General features: G+C 41.8%; 1 protein-coding gene across 5 annotated transcripts in view; it reads right to left on the bottom strand.

Moving 5' to 3' along the window:
* The window catches only part of hspa12a (heat shock protein 12A), an 85,925-nt gene extending 78,188 nt beyond the window's left edge, over nt 1-7,737 (bottom strand). For 3 of the 5 annotated variants that reach the window (XM_063492016.1, XM_063492020.1, XM_063492019.1), the window contains exon 1: nt 7,375-7,736. In XM_063492016.1, coding sequence (XP_063348086.1) covers nt 7,375-7,417 — 43 coding nt within the window. In that variant the 5' untranslated portion in view covers nt 7,418-7,736. Of the gene's footprint in view, nt 1-7,374 lie in introns of all 5 variants that reach the window. The other 2 variants (XM_063492018.1, XM_063492017.1) reach the window with 2 other exon arrangements.
* Nucleotides 7,738-23,239: the final 15,502 nt, after the last annotated feature.

Here is a 23,239-nt window from a genome sequence, read left to right as displayed (position 1 = left end):
GTGTAATTTGACTTCTAAGCATCCCAGAAACGATACAGAAAAGCATAAAGTCAAACATGACTTTTAAAAACACCAACATAGACTTTGAAGCTTAAAAAACTACATTTTCCGCGAAAGTGACGTCACTTCCGGTTTCGGACAGGTAATGGCGGACATGCCTTAGTTGCGCTGACTTATATTCCAACTAGGAAGTGTTATGAACAGCTGATCGGATCGGCAAAGCCTGTTTCTGGAATATTATGTTTTTGTTGCTGCAAGTCTGGAATATTATGTTTTTGTTGCTGGAAGTGCTTTTTATGCAATTTTTGCAAAGCTATATGTGGAAGAAAACCATGACCTAGGGCAAGCTAATGGAATAAGATGTAAGTACAACCCCTACGGTTTCATATGCAAAAAAAAAAAACATTATTGCACTACCTTACGTGGTTCCAGTTCTACAGGGATTTAAAAATAGTTAGGGAAAACGGAGTGTGCCTGCTCCGACCGGTTGTAAAGGGTTAATGATATATTTTATGTAATAATTTGTAAAATTCGGGTTAGAAACGATAGAAACGATAGAAGACAAATGGCACGATAGACACTTTTCTATCGTCCACATGATATATATCGTCATATCGCCCAGCACTAGTGTGACAGGCGGCTCACAGGACAACAGCTTCAAGCAGCTTAATAGTGGTCGTAGTAAGAAGTCTCAGTTTCAGCTGTGAAGAGAAGCTGCAGGTTTGACAGGACGAGCTGCAGCAAGAAAGCCATTGGTAAGACAGAATAAGACAAAGAGGCTCGTCTGGGCCATGAAACACTGGACCACTGAAGACTGGAAGAAGGTATTATGGACTGATGAATCAAAATTTGAAATCTTCAGTTCATCAATTCATTTGTACACCGTGGAGTAGGTGAAAGGACGGTTCCACAGTGTGTGGCATCAACTGTCAAACATGGAGGAGGAAGTGTGATGGTCTGGGGCTGTTTGCTGATCCAGGGTTGGTGACTCGTACAGAGTGAGAGGCTCCCTGAACCAAAACCACAGCATTCTGCAGCACCATGCAGGACCCTCTGGTATGCACCTAGTTGGTCAGGGCTTCATCCTACAGCAAGATAATGACCCAAAACACAAGTCCAAGCTGTGCCAGAACTACCTCAGGAAAAAAGAACAAGATTGTAAGTTTGGAAACATGGAGGTCCAGCACAGCCTCCAGACTTAAACCCCATCGAGCTGGTTTGGGATGAACTGGACAGAAGAGTGAAAGTAAAGCATTTTGGTCTATAAACTAATTCCATGATTTATTTTTTAACTCCAGTTGCTTATTTGTACCATGCTTTCATTTCAGAGCGCAATGAGACATTAAACTGAGTAATTTTCAATAAAAAACTAGAAAAAATGAGGTGTTGTAAAACTTTTGACTGGTAGTGTGTGTGTCAACACACATCTCTGTTCTGATGTTTTTGTTAAGAAAATGTCATGAAACATTTCTAGTCTGATGGCAGTGGTCTCTTCCACAGTGCTCACTGACTGTTAAATACACAACGTTCATTATAGTCACCAGCTGAAACTAGCATTTACTGGACACTTCTGGGCAGATGCCATGACATACACGACACTTCAAACTGGTTTTCTTAGATGTTTTCTACTATTAAAACATAACAGTGAAAGTATTACTATTAGTAAGGTTGGTGGTTCAATCTCTGGCTGCTCTAGTCTGCATCCCAAATATCCTTGAGCAAGACACTAACCCAAACAGCTCTCTGATTGGAGTGTGAATATTAGACAGACAAGAAAAAGGTGCCTGTGTGAATGAGGCATGTTGTAGAAAGTGCTGTGAGTGCTCAGGGAGAGTAGAAAAGCGCGGTATAAGAACAAACTGATGACTTTTAGACATCAACAGGATATGAAACAACACATGAAACTGTGCATTTAATGTTGTATGGCTTGTAGAATCACGCTGTTTAACTGGGCAGTGCAAAAGAAGACAGCAGAATGTTAAGAGTCATGTAGGAATACAGCACAATGCAGACGTCCTAACAATGTTTTGCTTCCAAATGAGCACTGTTTCCGCACTCCCTCCAGAAAACTTACTATCTGATTGCCTGACAGAAGCCCCTCCCCCATCCTGTGACCCGCTCCGCTGCAGATCAGCCCCTCCCTCAACACATGGATTATGTCAGAGAATGAATCCTGGAAACAGCCTCTGGCTCCCATTTACTCTCCAACATTCCACGGCACATCTTTATGGGAGTGGGATGATTCTCCTTCTCCCTCTTTCTGGTGTTTTGCTCAGGCAGGGCGGTGATTGATTAACAAATGTCTTTATATGTATTTTGAGGTTAAGTTCCACAGAGCCCCTTCTAACTAAGTATCACCGCTACATCCTTTCTCCATGGGGTGTGGCCTGCATTGGCCTAGTGCAGGTAACACACTGGCTCTGAAAGCTCCCACACTCATCCATCCATGCTTAGGAATGACTTATAACTGAGTGAACACTTTACCAAGTTATAGTTGACAGTTAAACATGAGAAAGAAATGTGTGAAGTGTGTCTGACAATGTTTTCCACAAGCAGTAGCTCCTACTGAGGACCAACTGTTTTAAGTAAGATAAGTGATTTTTTCCATGTGAGAGTGAAAATTGTTTTGTGTTTGTATCTTAAGGTGTGGCTATGGCTCAGGTTGTATCTGACCCCTGGCTCTCCACACCTACATGTCAAAGTAACCTTGGGCATGATACCCACAACACCCCGATGCATGTGTGTGATGCAGTCTGTTCCTACTTTGTTCTTCATTTTTGTTTGGACTTCTGGATTTGTTCTTAGTTTCACTTTGTTTCCAGAGTGAGTTTGCTTGTTTTAGTTCAGCTTTAATAGTTTCAGTGTTGATATTAGTCCTTGTAATTATTATTGTATGGATGGCAAACGCCTCGGGGCAGATTTAGGAAAAATATAGGTATTACAATAAAAACACAAAACTGTTTCAAAGCAGCTGACTCCCAGTCTGGTAACACCTCAATAAACATGTCCATCAAAGCCAGTGCTTCAAAATCACATCAGTTTGATTTCAGTTAACTAAAACGTTATTTTCACATGTAATTTTAGCTTTTACTTTAGTTTTCGTTAACTATAATAACCTTGGTCCATGCGGGACAAAGGAACTTATTTGATTATAAGATCTACAGGACCACGCCTCCACGTTGTAGCCGTGTAACGTCCCCTGAGGAATGGTGGCAAAAATATCTGGAGCGACTGGTTATGTGGGGTTTGCTTCTTTATGTATTTATCCCTTCCAATGTCCACAAAGCGCTTGTTCATGGGGGGGTCGTCTGATTTTGGGGGTTTTCTCCGTATTGTTGTAGGTCTTTACCTTACAATATAAACCACCTTGAAGTGACTGTTGTTGTGATTTGGCGCTAAATAAACAGAACTGACTTGAATAAACAAGTTAGCTGTGCTCGACTGGTATCATGGTCACTGTTAGGTTATGAAGATATTAACAGGCCTGTGTTTGCTAACTCCTGACTGACAGCTGAAGGTTTGGGTGTGCTCAGTGCTGACTATAACAGTCTCACTGTTTGTACTTCTATGAATAACACAGGGCCCTGGATTAGTAACTTCATCACATTCAGATGATAAATACATTTCACACATGCACTGCACCTTTTTCAGACACTTCCAAATAGAAGTGATGAGGCGTGGGAACACGTATGCCACAAATGAAGCATCATTGTTGAGAAATCTGTTAATCTAGGCCGGATCTTTCTGTTAACGCTGTCATTATTATTAGTTTGGAAAAATGAGATCGCAGATGCAGGAGAGGAAACAAGCTTTCCCCCAAGTGTGTGTTTGTGTGTGTGTGTGTGTGTCTGTCTGTCTGCGTGTGTGTCTGTCTGTCTGTCTGCGTGTGTGTCTGTCTGTGTGTGTGTTTGCGTGTGTCTGTGTGTGTGTGTCTGTGTGTGTGTTTGCGTGTGTCTGTGTGTGTGTGTGTGTGTGTGTGTGTGTGTCTGTGTAAAAGTCACCGTCTGATGACTAATAATTTTCCTTCAAGATGAAAAACACTGTTACAGTGCAATGCATTATGGGATTTCCTTGTGCTGGTGGACACTTCATTCAGAATGTTAGCACTGCAGCACAGTCATATATTAGAAATATGTGTGCATCTAAATCCCAGACAGAAAACTGTTAATGTTGTTCAACCAGCAGCTCCTTTAAACTCGACACTAATTTAAAACAGAGACACGTTCATCAACTACACATGTGAAACACATCCCACTCTGCTGACAGCCAACTACCTACATCTGCAGAAACCTACATGCATGTCTGATGCATCCACCAGACAGAGAACAGCATAAATGGCAACACCAGTTATCCCAGCAGTTCTTATCTGGCGTGAGTGCGTTTCCTTTATCTTCCTGTCTAACTGCTGATTCTGCTGTGAAGCTGTGTTAAGCCTACGATGTAATCAGCAGCATTAAAGCTGATATGTGCTGTTTAACATTCTGTAAAGCTGGGTAGGTCTACATGTGTGAGGTGCTTCTCTCTCTCCAGGACCCAGCTATCCCCACTCGTTATCCTCACTGTCATAACAAACAGCCCACAGTGACCCCCACAGCACAGAGCTCAGAAAACTGCTGAAATACCAAAAGGCCCACAGGGGGAAAGCGCTCTCTCAGCCATACCTCACTGTGTTCTGGGACCAGTGAGAAAAACGAAACTGTTCTGGGGAGCAAAATGTATATGTGGTCATTCAATGTATCAGACAGTTGTTTTGTAAAGATGGTGCTGCAAACTGACGATCAAGCTGAACTTCCATGTACAGATGTGTGCAATAACTGCACAGCGTTACCTCAGCCAGCCTTCCATGGCCTCAGCAGCACATAGGCATACGAGCCGCCATGGCAGAAACCCCTGTTTATTAATTCACACAGTGAGTCCAGGCCAGTGTTAGGTTGGCCATTAGCAAGTTGTTTTTGGTCTAGTATATAGAGCCAAGACCCCACCCCAATATAATGAGGGAGCCACAAGCCAGCGTACTTTTAGTATTGCTCCTAAACGCAGCATGGGTTGTACCAGGAAGGGCATCCAGCATCTCTGACAAATCAAACGTGCTGATAATCGCTAACATTTCCACACTGGATCAGTCAAGGCCTGGGTCAACAATGACCACCACGGTGGAAACTGTGCTACTTTTAGCCAAAGACAAGGGAAGAGAGAGGGGAGGAGAAAAAGGAAATGCGGAGGGTTGGTGTGACAGCAGAGGATCCTAAGGCTAGGGTGATATGAAGGCAGATAATCCAGACTTACCATCATATGCAGAAACATATTTCTGAAAATGTTCAACTCTGTCTTTAACGTACACAGTCTATACTGTTTAGGGAAGTAAAATTGTAGTTAGTATGCCTGACGTGCCTGGGTGTGATGTCACGAGAACATTACCAGCAGATAGAAGGAGCTCCGATTTGTGCCTAATTTAGCTCCTGAAACTGAAAGTGCTACAAACAGTGGGAACAACATCATAAATGCTGTCGAGGCAACCTTAAACATGTGGCACACCACAGCAGGTAGTGCCACATGTTTAAGGTTTTTTTATGCCATATTCCTTGAATCATAGCCCAAAGGGATCTGTGTCTTCTCCCAGGACTGATCCAAGTATCTTTTCCTTTTTAGGTCAATCTGTAAACTACTGACTGAAACAACAAAAATCTTTCTGTTCTTAGCAGGCTAATGTTGTCTTTTTGAAAACAACACTTTACAAAGTGTTGTTTTCTTCCTTCTATCTTCTAGAGGAGCAAATCAGGCATCATTCAGCTGCAAACTATCATGGCTGAGTGAGACATGAAGAAGTGTTTGTATCTTTGGCAACGTTTCCATTTTTTTGGAACTGTGTGAACTCCTACAAAAGTTCATCCAGTACAGCATCGCGAACCAAAGTGTTGCTGTGAAGATGGAAGATAAACACATGTTGAGCTAATGACGGACCAGGAACTGATTTCAAACATGAAGACTTTGCCAACTGTCTCTTATCCCACAGATACAAATCAACTCTCAGCTTACACCATTTATGAAACTCTTCCTTTACAAACAGCTCACACAGCTATTCACCGCTCTGTTTGCTATGATTTAAGTATGACTTTATTACCTCACAAGTTAGGAGATTAACTTTCACTAGAAGTCATTTTTAGCTGAGTCCAAGCCAAACAAAGTGTTGTATGAAGCTGTGATTCCTGTGAGACATCATCAGGGTGGAGTCTCTGTGGCATTCATTCAGTGACGTTACATAAGTCTGGAGAGCTGCCAAGTCTCCACAAAGATGGCCCAGGCTTTTTCATTTTCTTTTCTTTTTGTGAGGAAAGAGCTTCTGCAGACGTCTAACCAGCCGAGCTCTGGAATTTCTGCCTAATTTAAACTCGTCAACACACAAACAGCACAACTTCAGCTCATATATAATACAAGAAATCATTAAAATGCTATAGGTACAGGACTGCTGGTGGAGGGGTACATCATATAAAATGGTGACCCTACAGGTTGAAACTGTCAAAATAAAAGTCTTTCTTATGTCTGTAAATCTGTAACATATTGTATTGTTAAATAGTCTAGTCTGTTTCTGTTACTATAGTGGAGCAAGTGTAACCAACATAGTGTCCTTAGGGATTAATAAAGTGCGCTGATTCTGATAAATGTTGCTTGGTATGCTTAAATGTACATCTGGAGTGCGACACACAGAACTGTTGACAATTGTGTTATTTCAGCAAGCAATAATAAAATGACAGACTTCCCAATGCAAGCCACTGATACCAACTTTAACACAGCAGACTCTATGCACGCCGCTGATGTGAACCACAGCTCAGGACTCCAGCTCCATCACACGCCGTACCAGCTCCGACTGGGCGGGGATGAGCAGTACCTGAGGATGTGCTGCAGACTTCTTTTTTTGCTGCATTGAGTCACAGCTCCGGTGGGATGCGCCACGTGACCAAACCCCGCACCGTTATGGAGGACAGACCTGGTCTGTGTCTGCGGTAACGACCTGCCACACCGAGCTCAGTCGGAAAACACGAGCCAGAGAAAGCGAGAACTTTTAACATCGCCATGTTCTTACATGTTCCTGCTCGGTGAAGTCAGCGGGCGAGGTCCTGCACAACACCAGTGCCCTTGGAAATCCCAGGGAGGGTTTCAGAGCTCACACAGCCTCTCTGCACTGCAGCAAAGGTGTCGCATACGCTTTTTGGCCAGAACTAGACCGAAGCGCAGAGTGCCACAGTCGGACAAATATCAGAGAATTCCGCGTCTGACAGGCGACTACACCGAAAAGCAGCTGCGTAACTGCTGTCAGAGTACCGCAGCTTGTACCGACAAAGGTGTTTGTAGACGCTACGGGATACGCTAACTCACCTGTGATTATCTTCTCTGACGACGCGTCTTTCTCGGTCATCATGTCCCGCAGTTTCACCTCCTCTCGAGCCTTCTCTCCGATACAGCTACACCAAGCAATTTTCCTGGTTGCTGAGGCACACCGGGCCAAAGTGGGGAAAATCAAACAAAATGTGGTTTTCGTCACTAACGCGGTGCCCCCCGAGCTTCGCTCTACCGCCTATCGTTGTGTGCATAAGACCTGGAAATATTCGTGGACAGGGTTGAGGTTCGTGAGGGTCTAGAAGCAGGAGAGGTGCAGAAAAGCTTCAGCACAGAGGATGTTGGACCCCAGATTTGCTGCTGCTGCTGCTCTGTCCGCCCCTCCCATCACATTCATGGCTGTCCTGACCAGGAATGCTGCCCTGTCCGGTCTGAGGCAGCTTTGCTCGGTGCAGCCGCAAAAGATGCAGTACTACCCATTGTGCCCCACTACCGCTGTACCCCCCACTACCTATGTAGCCTGTACCAGCATTCAGACTAGTGTAACTAAAACCCCATGAAAAAATTACCAAACGAGTGAATACGTGAAATACATTCAGGTTAGATTCATACAAGTCGATCATTTCCCCCCTCCACTTTAATTAAAAAACAAACAAACATTTGCATGTTTGTTGTCATGGTCCCGAGTCTTCTGATTATTATTGTGTTTTGGGTTTTTCAGGAGGCCCGGGGCAGACCCAGGACATGCTGGAGAGATTCTATCTCTCGGCTGGCCGGTGAACGCCTCAGTGTTCCCCGGACAGGCTGGAGGAGGTGGCTGGGGAGAGAGAGGTCTGGGCTTCTGTGCTTAGGCTGCTGCCCCTGTGACCCAGTCCGGATAAGATGGGTGGATACTTCTGTTTAACTGTCTTTAGGTTTTGTTATTATTCTACATGTGTGTGATTCTCTTTGGTCCAGTTCACAAACACAATCTGCATACCCCATACAGATTGTGACAGTCTGTGTGAAATGGTATATAAGGCATTATAATACAGGTGAGAAGTAAGGAAGTACAAATACATCGTTACTGCAGGTACGTTATTTTCAGGTAGCTGTCTCTGCTTGAGTATGTATTTTTCTGATGTTTTCTAGATCCTAGATTTTAACAAAAGTGTCTATACTTTCTACTTTTCACATTTTCAAACCAGGCGTAATACTTTGGGTTTCAAACATTTGAAGAGAGCGCTGCTGCTGCCGGGTGTTAACGTGGGCCAGTGTTGTTTTTGGGTTGTTTTTTTTGGGGGGGGGCGGGGGCACGATACTAGAACAGTGCAGATGTCCAAAAGTTCCAGTCGCAGTACTTCAGCATCTAGCTAGCCCTACAGAAGAGAAGGAGGAGTAATGCTTCTTAAGTGGCAACATGTTGACATGACATTTCTTGTTTCCAGTAGGTGGCGCTCTAAATTTTGCTGACAGTGGGCATATTAGTGTGTTCAGGGCAGGACTGTCATCATGACTGTGGAGTTTGGACTAGATTTCTATGTGTTATAGAAATATCGCTCATCATGGCAAAACGACAAAGCTCTCCATGCTGCCAGGGTTGTATCTTTTGTATGAAAGCTCACAGTTTACAGTGTAACACAAGTCCAACTTCTTAATGCTTTTCTGGACAAATTTGTGGTTGCTGGGGGCACGCACCTTCAAACTGTACCCCAACATGCAATACGTGACATTTCCTGTCCCCACTACGTGGCGCTGTGGCCATTGTCAAATATTGCAATTGAATTGTGTTGAGGAAGTTACCATGTGTGAGAAGTTTGATCGAGATTGGACAATGTATCTATGAGAGGCGTTAGTCTTTGCCATGGCGCCCCGTGGCAAAGACTCAATTCAGTACAGCCCAAGTTTATTTTTATTGATCAAAGTTTCAGTTTACCAGCAAACATGGCAGCTCTGAGAGCACCAGTGGCCTCTTCGAGCAGCAAACAAAAAACGCCCTCTGCATCTGTTTGCAGGATGGTTGCTTGTCAAAGTCAAGGCTGTGGAGAACAGGCTGGGGGATTATGGCTTCTCTCACATTCCTCTGTTCAGTGTACCTTGTTAGGACCCAATTTCTTGCTGAGGTCATTCAACACAACTTACTCTCTCTGCAAATCGGGACACAAATTTTTCTATACCATCCAACCAGGCCTACAAAACCTCTCACCTTCCTCTCAGTGGTGGGAACAGGAAATGATTGGGTGCAAGGGCGTCGATTTGGCATGGATGGAAGGGACATGTCCCCACCAATATCGCGATTATTGAATTCTCCCCACCAATAATTTGATCTCTTCGAGTAAAGAAAAACAAACCCGATAGAAAGAAAAAAACGATCTGTCAACGTCTCATTCACCCAGCGGTGCAGAAAGAGTTAAATTACGTTCTCTACTGGAGTCCTACCTCATGTGACAAATATGGCCAATATGATTGGCTGTGCCTTTCAGCGAGCTCTGTTTAGTTTTAGCAGCGGCAAACCTGCGCTGCGAGGACCTGCAAGGAGGAGAGGAGGATGGCAAACAAAATTGAAAAACCATATCCTAGATTGGCCCAGCCAATTCCAGTTTCCAACAATAGCTGCTACTACTGCAGCTACTTAGTATTAATATTACTCTTATTACTCTTTCTGGGTTGCGAAATAAACTTTTAACATATTCAGGCGAGAATGTAGCTGTGTAAACTTCAAATAACTTAAACATGTTATTGTTTGGCCTTTTTCAGTGTTTTATTTGTTCCTGAGTAAATCGGTTTGGCTGAGATTAAAGTTATTAGATTAGATTAGATTAAATAAAACTTTATTAATCCCTCGGGAGGGTTCCTCTGGGGTTTTCACACAGCTGAATAAACGTCAAACAGAAAACTGATTAAATAGAAGTGTGAGATGGTCGAGAATCCACGCCAGTGTCCGGTTATATTTTATTTTATTTAGACAGCAAGGAGCAGACGGCAGAGGTGACGTAATTATGAAGGCTAGACCCCCCAATTTCACAGTCGCTCATTTCCGGTCTACCCGGCTTTCGGAGGACCCGGCCCACTTAGACCGCGAAGGCCGGGTCCTCAGGTGGACGCAGCCTCTGAATTTGGACACCCCCGGAACAGGCTTAACAGGCTTAACTTATTTTTTTCCGATAAGTAAACACTGTAAAACCCCTTTGAATGTCTCCCTAATTCTGAGGTCTCAAGGTTGGCAAGTATGTGCTAGGCTTTGGCCCACATCAGTCTAAAACTGTATGTAACCATGAAAAAAGTGTTGCCATGTCCACCAGGACAGTATAGTATAGACAGTATAGTATAGACTCCTTCACATAGTGGACATTGAGTTGTTGTGTGGGGCACCAGTCCATGTCTGTTGCTGTAACAGTAGTTCATGTTTAGAATAAGAAATCCCAGCTCACTGAGTTGATTGGGGCAACAGTGCCTAAAATGTTGCATAATTTTGCTGAGAGATCTTTTACTTTGTGGTCATCTTAGATGAGTAGTTTTATGGACAAAAACCACCAGGTCATTCAGTGTTCCCTTAGTGCTAATGTATCAGAGATGTTGGTGTACTATAAGTGAAGTAATGTTGTTAAATCCTTAAAGTCATATTCTTTTATTGTCATGACTGTATTTGAAGTTTTTTTTTATTTTTGTATGATACCTGATTTATATGGAATATGGCTGCAGTAAACTAAAATCTAAAATACTTAGTCAGTCATTTGTTTAATAGTAATTTAACATTATATAATTCACATATAAAACTATGAATTGTAATTTTAAATGGTTTAAAAGCATGTAGAATAGCATATGTAGGCAGGTATATTTCTCCTTTTTTTTTATCAAGAAGCAAAGACAAAAAGGAAAAAAAAAAGAAACAGGGCAGGGTTCGGTGGTTGAATCATCCGTCCCCACCAATGCCAAAACCAAATCTACGCCCTTGATTGGGTGGTGTCCACATATCCTTTATCCAAAAGGTCACCAGTTCTAGGATGAAAGTTAGAAATGCCATTTATTTACCAGAAATCAATACAAAAATCTTTCTGTTTGTCAGAACAGTGGGGATGCACCACTAGCTACTGGAAACTTTAGTTATTCCCAGCTCCAGCACTTTCTGCAGCACTGGCACCAAACTTTTCAGGTGAACTGGGGCACTCTCCTTAATCTGTATCTTGTACTGGAAGTGGTGCGTTTGAGTGACTCATGCATGAACAGAAGACTATAACTGATGGAAATTAACTTACATTTATTATTAAGATAACTATATGCATTTGTGTATAAACATTTACTGCACACTAACAATCACACTACGTTCTTGACTGCCCAATAATTCTAACGTTTTATTATCAAGCTACATGATCATAGCTGATTTATGTTATGACTTTTAAGAGTTTTATTGGTTAAATGATTCAAAGTTATGGTTTTAGACACGTAGGAGTCTTACAGATCCTTACTGTGCAGTATTTATTATATATTACCTGTATTTTAACAGCTTTTACATACTGTAACTACTAGTTGACCTGCTTATTTATGCTACCAAAGACAGTCTAATAAGGATTATAAGACACTACACACTGTGTCATTTGAAGAAAGTACTATGTCTAATTAGATTATGGATTTACAAGGAAATAAATTAATATGGTTACAGTGGGTGTGGTGTTTGTTTGTTTGATTTGTTGTGTTGTTGTTTGTTTGTTTTTTTACTGGGGCAAAAACCGCCAAATACTCGCCATCTGTCGTTTAGGTAGATGACTACAAAACTGCAAACGGGCTGTAAAAAGGAAGGAAAGGAAAGGAAAATAGTCAGTGAGAAGGAAGGATGTAGAGATGTGATTTCAAGTATTCTCCGTGGGGAAAATCTTAAGGAAATGAGGAAAATGATCAAAGGAGGAAAGATCACTGGAATAAAAAGACTGAAAGCTTTTAGAAATGGAGGAAAAGTGGATGGTCTGTCAGTGGAGAAGGTTCATCAGACTCACACGTTATACCTTATTGTTAATCCTTCAATGGAACACCAGGAACTTAATTGCAAACGGACAGGCGCTTCAGGGCACAGATGTGTGCATTAAATTTAAATCCAGATATCATATGTATACAAGAAACATTGGTTTAAACCAAATCTAGATTTTGTTGTCGAAGGATACGTAAAGACAGAGTTGGTGGAAATGGACGAGAATGTGCAATGTTCATTGAGTTAAGTATAATAAACTAACCACTGCAGTAGAATTACAAGTAATGATTGTGGAGGTATGGTCTAAGGAAGGAAGCATCAAAGTAATCCATTTTTATAATCCATGTAAAAAGTTAAAGAAGAGAGAAATGGAACGAATTCTTAGAGACTGGAGGGAGAACAGTTTGGTGCAGTGACTTTAACTCACACAGCATTTTATGGGGGCATCATAATGACAACATGGAGATGGAAGATGTTGATTTTGATCAACCAATTAATCAGTTAAACGTTAAAGTCTATCCCAAAGAAAAGAGGTAATAAAAAGGAAAGGTTAGTGTGTTACATTCTTGTGTGTTGGACACAAGAATGTCAAGCCATCATTAAAGCCAGGAATAAAGCATTTAAAACACTGAAAATAATAATAATGTGTGTTAAAAATGTAATGCTCTAAAAGGAAACAGGCAGAAGTTAGAAGAATAATTAAAATTGGAATAAGAGGGAATATTGGATGAAATACTGTAACACTTTGGAAAGAGTCTGGACAACTAATAAATATATGTCTGTCTACGGGAAAGAGTATGGTTATCCAATAATGAAAGATAATGAAAGATAAATAGTTGATAACAAAAGTAAAGCCTAACTATTAGCAGGAACATTTGCAAAGTTCACAGCATAGAAAGTTTAAATAATGCAGAAACACAAAGCAAACATTTGGAGGCACTATAAGATAGAGGTGAACATGAAGGACTGATAACTGTCATGTTTTCAATAGCAGAGTTACATAATGCTTTAAAGAAAGTAATACAGCTCCAGCACCAGATCTAATTAGTTACTGCATGATTAAAAACCTTGGTAATTTTGGTAAGAGTAGAATAGTAAAATTATCTAACAAAATATGGGATGAAAGTAAAGAAATCAGTGGGAAAAGGCTGTTATTGTTCCATCTGTAAACCAGGAAAGGATCCAAGCTTAGCTGAAAGTTACAGACCGATAACTTTAACATCTCATTTGGAGAAAATAATGGAAAAAATGGTGAATGAAAGATTATTTCTTGGAAACTAATGGTAAGATCAAATATTCTCATAGTGGTTTTAGGAAAGAAGAAGCAAGATGGATCCAGCTCTGTGTCTACAACATGAAGTAAGACGACCCAAGGAGAGAGTATCAGCTGTGTTTTTAGATACTGAGAAGACATATGATAGGGTGTGGAAAGAAAGACTCCTGGTCAAGCTGCATCAGATCGACAGGAAAAATGTAGAAATGGATCAGGAATTTTTGAACGAGTAGGAAAAGAGTTCAGTACAGGTTATGAGGTACAGAATGGTAATCCACAAGGTGAGGAGACACTATGGTGTGAAGACGTGTTTCCCGGGGCTCCGCAAAGCAGTGACAAAAATATTGTTTTAAGACGCATCCGCACTTTCTATATCAGCCCTGTGGGCTCTAAATAACCCTTTTCGCCGCTGGGTACCCGCTTGTTTATTTATTTTCACTTTTTCATTCTCTGAGGTCGGGAAACCTACTTTGGACAACTTCTGGGAAAGGCCGCAGGAGTTTCCTTCCTGGTTGGCTGTGGCGACCATAGCGGCTGCGTCTGGACAATCAAGTTCTCCTACTAAAAGTCCCACCATTTGCCCTTTATTCTTTTTTTTTTTGTATAATGGCAGACAAGAGGGAGCAACGTCGAAAACGGGGTCAGGCCAGCGCGGGTGGTTCACAGAGCCCGGAGCTGGGTCGCGAATCTCAACGTGACGTGGCTATCATGGAGAGCAGCCACGAGCAGGGTGCGGGCGCACCGCTCGGCGAAGTCACATTTACTAGAGCATTGGAGGCTCTGAAACGGGACATCTGCGACAAGCTTGAATGCAAGATCGATACAGTGACCCATACACTGCGGTCAGAAATATCATCTGTGAAGGCTGAGTTTAAAGCTGCTATAACCACCCTACAGGCCACCGTTAATGCTCAAGGGACCACCATTAAAGATTTGGAGCTTTCAGCTACAACCTGCAGTGACGACCTGACTTCTCTTCAATCTGCTGTAAGTGTTCTAACGGAGGAGGTCAGACAACTGCAAGCTAAATGTGAGGATCTAGAAGGAAGATCAAGGCGCAATAATATTCGCCTTATTGGCATCCCCGAGGGTTTGGAGACTTCTAACCCTAGGGAGTTTATTTCCCATCTCCTGCAAGATCTTCTGAAACTGAATGAAGCACCTCTGTTAGATCGGGTTCACAGGTCCCTTGGACCAAAGCCCAGAGAGGGAGCGCCTCCTCGTCCACTCCTCATTAGAGTCCACTACTTCCATGTTAAGGAACAGTTGCTACGTCTTGCAGGGGCAAACTCTCCTTTACTTTACCAGGGCAGAAGGATCTCCATCTTTCCAGACTTCACACCTGCAGTGGCTAAAAAACGTTCACAGTTTACTGGTGTCAAGCGCCTTCTGCACTCTTGTCCTGGGATTAAGTTCGGCCTGTTCTATCCTGCGGAACTGAGGGTGACACTTCCAGATGGAGCTGTACGTAAGTTTACTGATCCTGCGTCTGCCACGGACTTTGCCAATAAGATCCTGGGGGGCTCTGCCTCTCAGGGCACATAACTGTCTTAGTGCATTGGGCTGATATATTCATCTTGGTTAATTGCTGTAAAATATTCTATTCTATTTTTTTTCTCTCTCTCTCTTCACTGTTTTTTTTTTTTAATTCTTTATTGTATCTTATTGTATTTTTTTTTAAGTAACATACTTATGTTTATTAGAGGTGAACTAGATTTATAGGATGTCTCGCTCTAATATATTTTCATACAATCCTTGTTTTTGTCTCTGCCTTGTATTGCAAGGAGCTTGAACTCAACTGGGACTTCAAATGGTTGGGAGGAAGTGCTCAGGGGTGTGTTTGGTGGGGGGTGCGTGCATCTTGTTAGGGAAGATGCTTCAGCATTTAGGGGGAAGTTTGGGTGTTTTTTGTTTTTTATGTTGTACTGTTTTGTACACTGACTTTGTTTTTTCTGTGTTTTTCATCGGTCAGCTTTGGTTTTTTTCAATCTATGTTCTAACATGGTATCGCAATTAAATATTAATAATCAACAAGCAGGCCACTCGTTAAAGTTCTGTAGCTGGAATTGTAAAGGTCTGAACCAACCTATTAAAAGGAGCAAGGTCCTCCACCATTTGCAATTTTTGGGCGCCCAGGTTGTGTTTTTACAAGAAACACACCTAAAAATTTCAGATCATTTCAGACTTCGTAAGGGGTGGGTGGGCCAACTCTATCACTCTACATTTAAATCCAAAGCTCGTGGTGCTGCTATTTTAATACACAAATCAGTGCCATTTGTTTCTTCTAATGTTATAGCGGACCGGAATGGCAGATTCATTATTGTAAGTGGAAGTATTTTGAACACTAAATTCATTTTTGCCAACGTCTATGCTCCCAATTGGGATGATCCAAATTTTTTCAGCACTTTTTTCACTAAAATTCCTGACTTGTCTTCCCACTATTTGGTTCTTGGTGGCGATTTTAATTGTTGGCTCGGGCTGCTGGATCGATCCTCAAATAAGCCTGGTAGGCAATCCAAGTCTTCCAAAATTATTAATATGTTCCTTGAAGAATTTTCTGTTATTGATGCCTGGCGTTTTCTCAATCCCACACGTACAGAGTACACCTTTTTCTCCCCTGTTCATCATACATACACTCGTATTGATTACTTTTTACTGGACAGTCGACTTACTTCACAGATTCGCTCTTGCTCTCATAGTGCTATTGTCATTTCAGATCATGCTCCGTTGACTCTAAATTTAGCAGTGGCCCAAAGTTCTCCACCAACTCCATGGCGTTTGAACACACGCTTGCTGTCAGACGATAAATTCATCACATTTGTGAATTCCAAGATAGACTTATTTATAGAGACAAACATTACACCAGGAATATCACCCTCCATTTTGTGGGAAACGTTTAAGGCTTTTATCAGGGGACATATTATATCTTATGCTGGTTTTGAGGCAAATCAAATAAAAGCAAAGTTGTCCGAGCTCATAATACGCATATCGCAATTAGATGAGTTGTATGCTGTCTGCCCGGCACCAGAGGTCTATAACGACAGGCTGTTTTTGCAGACTGAGTTTGATCACCTGTCCTCTGCTCGGACTGAAGAGATGTTGTTGAAGTGTCAGCTGCACATTCCATTCCTCGGATTCAGACATCAAGCGGTGTTTCTACGGACCCTAAAATAATTAATGACCAATTTCGAGACTTTTATTCATCTCTTTATGCGTCTGAGTGTGCATTTAGCACTGAGGCTTTGGACTCCTTTTTCAATCATCTTAAGTTGCCATCAATTGATCAGACACACAGCCTTCAGCTGGAGGGACCAATAACTGTAGAAGAGATCCTGCAAGCTATCAGCAAATTGCAGTGTTCTAAGTGTCCCGGACAGGACGGGTTTCCTGTTGAGTTCTATCGCAAATTTGTGCCTAAACTGGCCCCGCTCATGACAAATATGTATAAGCATTCACTGGAAGTTGGATCCCTCCCACCCTCTCTACTGCAGGCATCTATATCATTGATCTTAAAAAAGGATAAGGATCCATTACAATGTGGCTCATACCGTCCCATTTCTTTGTTAAATATGGACTATAAAATCCTTGCTAAACTTTTAGCGATGCGTGTGGAAGCAGTCTTGCCATCTGTAATTAACCCGGATCAAACAGGCTTTATTAAAGGGAGATATGCCTTTTTTAACCTTAGACGTTTGTTTAATGTTCTTTACAATCCCTCAGACTCCAACAGCCCTGAGTTTGGGATCAGTCTAGATGCTGAGAAGGCTTTTGACAGGGTCGAGTGGGGATACCTTTGTTATGTTTTGGAGAAATTCGGCTTTGGTAAAATAATCATCTCCTGGTTGAAACTTCTTTATACTTCCCCGCTTGCCGCTGTCAAAACAAATGGCATATGTTCTGACTTTTTTCCTCTGTTTAGGGGGACTAGGCAGGGCTGTCCCATGTCGCCGTTGCTCTTTGCACTTGCAATTGAGCCCCTGGCCATATCGCTGAGATCAAACCCAGATATCACCGGGGTTACTAGATATGGTATAGAACAAAGGGTCTCCTTATACGCAGATGATTTGCTTCTTTATATCTCAGAACCAGCATCCTCATTTCCTATGGTGCTCTCAATACTTGAACAGTTTAGCCTTATTTCTGGCTATAAGCTGAATCTCACCAAGAGTGAACTGTTCCCCCTGAATGCTGCTGCACAGAAATATCAGTGTACAGCACTGCCTTTTCGAGTTGTATCGGACAACTTTACATATTTAGGGGTTAAAATTATAAATCAATTTCATGCTCTTTTCAAGCTTAATTTTGACCCACTTGTGAAGAAAGTTAGGCAGGATTTGGACAGATGGTCTCTACTCCATCTGTCTGTAGCAGGGCGTATAAATACAATTAAAATGAATATCCTCCCAAGACTTTCTTTTCTTTTTCAGTGTGTCCCTGTATTTATCCCAATTTCCTTTTTTGTTAAATTAGACAAGATTCTCTCTGGGTTCATTTGGAACAAAAAAAACCCTAGAATACGCAAGACATATCTTCAAAGACCGAAAAAGATGGGAGGGATGGCTTTACCAAACCTTATGTTCTATTATTGGGCATGTAATATTCGTATTCTCAGGTACTGGCTACAGGGGGAAGGCATGAATAATGCCCCGGCGTGGCTGAGCTTGGAGATTTCCTCTTGTGCCTTATCCTCTTTACCAGCCCTGATTTATGCCCAAAAGCAGCCTCCGAGTACAGGTTTTTATAATAACTCTATTGTTAAAGTTACCTTGAAAATATGGTATCAATTTCGTCGTTATTTTAAGTTGACCTTTTTTTCCCTTCAGTCACCTATTTTGAAAAATCCCTCTTTTCAGCCTTCGTTAGTTGATGGTGCTTTTTATTTGTGGGCCTCTTTGGGTATCAGGTCTTTTTCTGATCTGTATATTAGAATACATTTGCCTCCTTTGAACAGCTCTCTTTGAAATTTGGCCTTCCAAAAAGTCACTTTTTTCGCTACTTACAAATCAGGAGTTTTGTTAAAGAGAAATCCTCTCAGTTCCCATCTAGATCTCCTTGTCATGACTTTGATCACCTTCTATCACCTCCCCCTCCATCACAGGGCCTGATTTCCTGTCTGTATGGGAGAATATGTTCCTTTGGCAACTCCTCAACCTCAGCTATTAAAAAGGCATGGGAGCAGGATTTGGGGTGTGTGATTCAGGATGACTCTTGGGATCAAATTCTTCACCGGGTCCATGGCTCCTCACTATGTGCCAAACACGGGTTGATTCAATGTAAGATTTTGCACCGCGTACACTGGACTAAAGCCAGATTAGCTCAAATTTACCCCAACCTTAGCCCTGATTGCGACCGCTGTCATCAAACCCCTGCCTCTCTAATACATATGTTTTGGTCATGTCCATCCCTCAAACAATACTGGATTAATATTTTTCTGACTTTATCAAAGATCATCCAGCTAACCCTCCAACCTGTGCCCTTAACTGCTTTGTTTGGGGTTCTTCCTGATATAGTTGTCTTGCCGACGCCCCAAGCGGATTTGGTAGCATTTCTCACCTTATTGGCAAGACGCAGATTATTGTTATGTTGGAAATCCCCTTCTCCTCCATCCTGGGAAATCTGGATCAGAGACGCTTTGCATTTTAGCAAACTCGAAAAGATTAAATTCACCCTGCGTGGGTCTATGGCCAAATTTTTTAAGATCTGGCAACCCTTTTTTGACCATGTTCAGACTTTCCGGTCTCGCAACGCTCCCAATTAGCCAGCTCAGACTTTATTCTATTTTATTTTTCATCTTATGTTTAAATATATGGACTTTATTGTGCCTGCGCCTTATGATGGTATCTACTTACCTACTTAATACATATTTCTTTTCTCTTACAGATTTGACCTATCTTTACAACTAAGCTGACCACTCATTATGGTTTTTTTTTGTTTGTTTGTTTTTTTGTTTTTTGTTTGTTTTTGTTTTTTTTGTGCCCATCTCCATTTAAATGACATTTGTAAATGTTCCATCTTTTTTTTTGTGTGTGTGTCTGTGTGGGGGTGTGGGCTCTGAAACTCTCCACATCTCTCTGTATACTCAGGAACTGTTATCTTGTACTCTAGGGTTTACTATTTGTATTATTAGACTGGACCCTTTCTTTTTTCATTTTGTATACCCACTGGTACTCCTATAATTATGAGGTGGGAATGTATGTTTCATATTGTTTTATGTTCTTTAAAAGGAAAACGGCATATTGTTCAATTTCTCTTTTGTAAAAATGGAGGCAGAAAATTTAATAAAAATATATAATAAAAAAAAAAAGAAGAATGGTAATCCACAAGGAAGTATTGTTAGTCCAATAATATGTTCCATATTGATTAATGAGGTATTTAATAATATAGATCAATCAATGGGAGTTTCATTGTTTCCAGATGATGGAGTCATTTGGAAGAGAGGAAGAAATATAAGGTTCATCATTACTGAAGTACAGCAAGAACTACAAAAAGAGGAGGATTGGGCTCTGGGATGGGGATTTATGTTCTCTGTTACAAACACAAAGTGGATTATTTTGACATAAAAGAGAGTAGATTAGCAGTTTAATCTCAAATTCTATGGAAATGAAACAGAAAAGGTTGATTTTTTTTATATTTAGGTATCTGGTGTAATAAAAGGCTTACATGGAAAACACATATTGGGGAAATAACAGAAATGTAAAAAGGTTTTGAATATTTTAAGATATTTAAAAGGCAGCGAGTGGGGTGCAGAGTGGACAGCATTAAAGGCTTTATATAAAGGTCTCATTAGATCAGTTCTGGTTTATGGTGCAGCGGCTAAAACATTGTTAAATAGCTTTAAAATAAAATTCTGTATCAGGCGCTGAGGCTGTGATGTGGGGCCATTCAAACTACACCAGTGTCCACACTGTGAGTTTAAAATGGGTAAACAACTGCTAGAAATCAGAAGACACCAAACTGCTTTAAATTACTCAGTAAAGTTAAAAGGACATAGCATATATAGCACACAGTATAATTAAACCTAGTCAAGAAAAAGGAAGTGTACAAATAAACAGTTCTGGTTCGATTATAAGGGAAAAATGAATGAGAGACAAATTAGTAACAAAAATATTAGTCCAGCAGTACCATTCTCAGTTTTACTGCCATTGCTATGTGACCAAACAACTCCTGATTTTCATTTACTGCATACGCGAAGAGGGCTGAATAAAAACCCAGGTATGTGATCATATAAGGGAAAAGTATTCAGAACATGTGGAAATATATACTGATGCATCCAAATTATTAGATAAAAAAGTGGGTGTTGTGTTTGTTATTCCAGAAAGAAGCTTTGCAATGAATAAACAAATTACTGATGGCAATATTTGTAATATGTTTGGAAGACAAGATATTGTTTTGATATAATTCGTTAAATACATAGAATCAAACATAGAGGAATAGAAATACATTTTTTTTATTCCTGAACGTATCTGTCTAGATGGAAATGAACAGGCCGATAAGTTTGCAAAAGTGCAATGAGAAGAAGTCATGTAGATATAAATATAAAAAACAGTAAAGGTGACGTTAAAGGAAAAATGGCAGGCCCAATGGGACAGAGAAGGAAAAGGTATTCAGTTCAATTCAATGTTATTTATACAGCACCAAATCACAACAACAGTCGCCTCAAGGCGCTTTATGTTGTAAGTTAGACCCTACAATAATACATACAGAGAAAAACCCAACAATCATATGACCCCCTATGACCAAGGACTTTGGTGACAGTGGGAAGGAAAAACTCCCTTTAAACAGGAAGAAACCTCCGGCAGAACCAGGCTCAGGGAGGGGCGGGGCCATCTGCTGTGATTGGTTGGGGTGAGAGAAAGAAGACAGGATAAAGACATGCTGTGGAAGAGAGACAGAGATTAATAACAAGTGTGACTCATTGCAGAGAGGTCACACATAGTGAGTGAAGAAGAAACACCCAGTGCATCATGGGAATCCCCGGCAGCCTACGTCTATTGCAGCATAACTAAGGGAGGATTCAGGGTCACCTGGTCCAGCCCTAACTATATGCTTTAGCAAAAAGGAAAGTTTGAAGCCTAATCTTAAAAGTAGAGATAGTGTCTGTCTCCTGAATCCAAACTGGAAGCTGGTTCCACAGAAGAGGGGCCTGAAAACTGAAGGCTCTGCCTCCCATTCTACTTTTAAATACTCTAGGAACAGCAAGTAGGCCTGCAGTGTGAGAGCGAAGTGCTCTAATAGGGTGATATGGTACTACAAGGTCATTAAGATAAGATGGGGCCTGATTATTTAAGACCTTGTATGTGAGGAGCAGGATTTTGAATTCTGGATTTAACAGGGAGCCAATGAACGGGTGGAACACTAAAGCATCGGAGGGTGCACGGACTCTCTCCGTTTGACTGATATTGATACTTAGGTACGGTGTGTGAACGCTTTTGTGGGAGAGAGTAGTTTCGGCCACACACTTTTGAAATGGCGTCCCACCCAGACACAGGGAATGAGGAAGATGGATGCGACTCGGATGCTGAAGCTCCAAGCCTGACAAAGTACATCATGCCTCACTCTACACCTCTTGACCTCAACCTTAAAGTGGAAAACTTGCACGAAGAAGTCGTAAAGCTGCAAGTTTGCTTACAAGATTCACTAGAGCTACAAAAGAGCTTACTGAAACATTTGGATCATAGCACTAAGGGGGAAGCTGGGAAGCGGACATCTCCCCAGAGAACCCCCAAACCAAGTCTTTTCACGCTGCGCTATTCACGCCCCCCCTTTAACTGAACATGTGATCGACACAGGAGATGCGAGGCCTATTAACCTCCCCCCATACCGCACTGCCCCTGCAAAAAACAACTCATTGAAGAACAGGTCCAGATGCTGGAAGATGGCATAATCGAACCATCCAAAAATCCCTGGGCGCAGACCCACGGTTCTGTGTGGATTTTAGGGGGCTGAACCAAGTGACCCGGAATGATTCATACACCTTACCAAGGGTCGACGAGTCTCTCGACTACCTAGCACGAGGTCGGTTCATATCAACATTGGAACTGGCAAGAGGTGGTCGACGATGGCCTGCTCTAGTACCGAGGCCCGAAATGTTGGCACAATCTTTGGCCTAAGGAGGAGCTGAAATTGTATGCTCCTACGGCTCTCCATGGTACCCTGTGTAGTTATTATTATGACCACCCTACTGCAGGTCACCTGGGGATTGCTAAGACACTAGTGAGAATGCAGTCTTGGTTTTTCTGGCCCAAGATGTCAGCTGAGGTTGAGTGCTACGTTTTGTCATGCCCAGTCTGTCAACTCACAAAACCCAGTCAAAGAAAGCCAGCGGACTTCATGGTCCCCATTTCACCTCAGAGGCCCTGGGTGTACACAGGGCTCGATTTTGTCGGACCACTGCCTCACACAGCTTTGGTGAACCCTTACATACTGGTCTTCGTGGACTATTTCTCCAAGTGGATCAAGCTGTGTGCTGTTCGGGATGCGACTGCTTAAGTGGCAGCCAGTAAGTTCATTAGCGAGGTGTTTGCTAGACACGGGGCCCCTAGGTACCTTATTTCTGACAGAGGCTCACCTTTTATCAGTGAACTGTTTGAGAATGTTCTCTCCACTCTTGGGTCGACCCATCGCCTCACTACGGCTTATCATCCACAAACTAAAGAGACCAAAAGAGTGAACAGAACTCTCAAAATGGC

Source organism: Pelmatolapia mariae, linkage group LG13 (assembly GCF_036321145.2).
Source record: "Pelmatolapia mariae isolate MD_Pm_ZW linkage group LG13, Pm_UMD_F_2, whole genome shotgun sequence".
Classification (NCBI taxonomy): Eukaryota; Metazoa; Chordata; class Actinopteri; order Cichliformes; family Cichlidae; genus Pelmatolapia; species Pelmatolapia mariae.
Note: the sequence above shows the minus strand (reverse complement) of the source record. Positions and strands in the feature narration are given on the sequence as shown.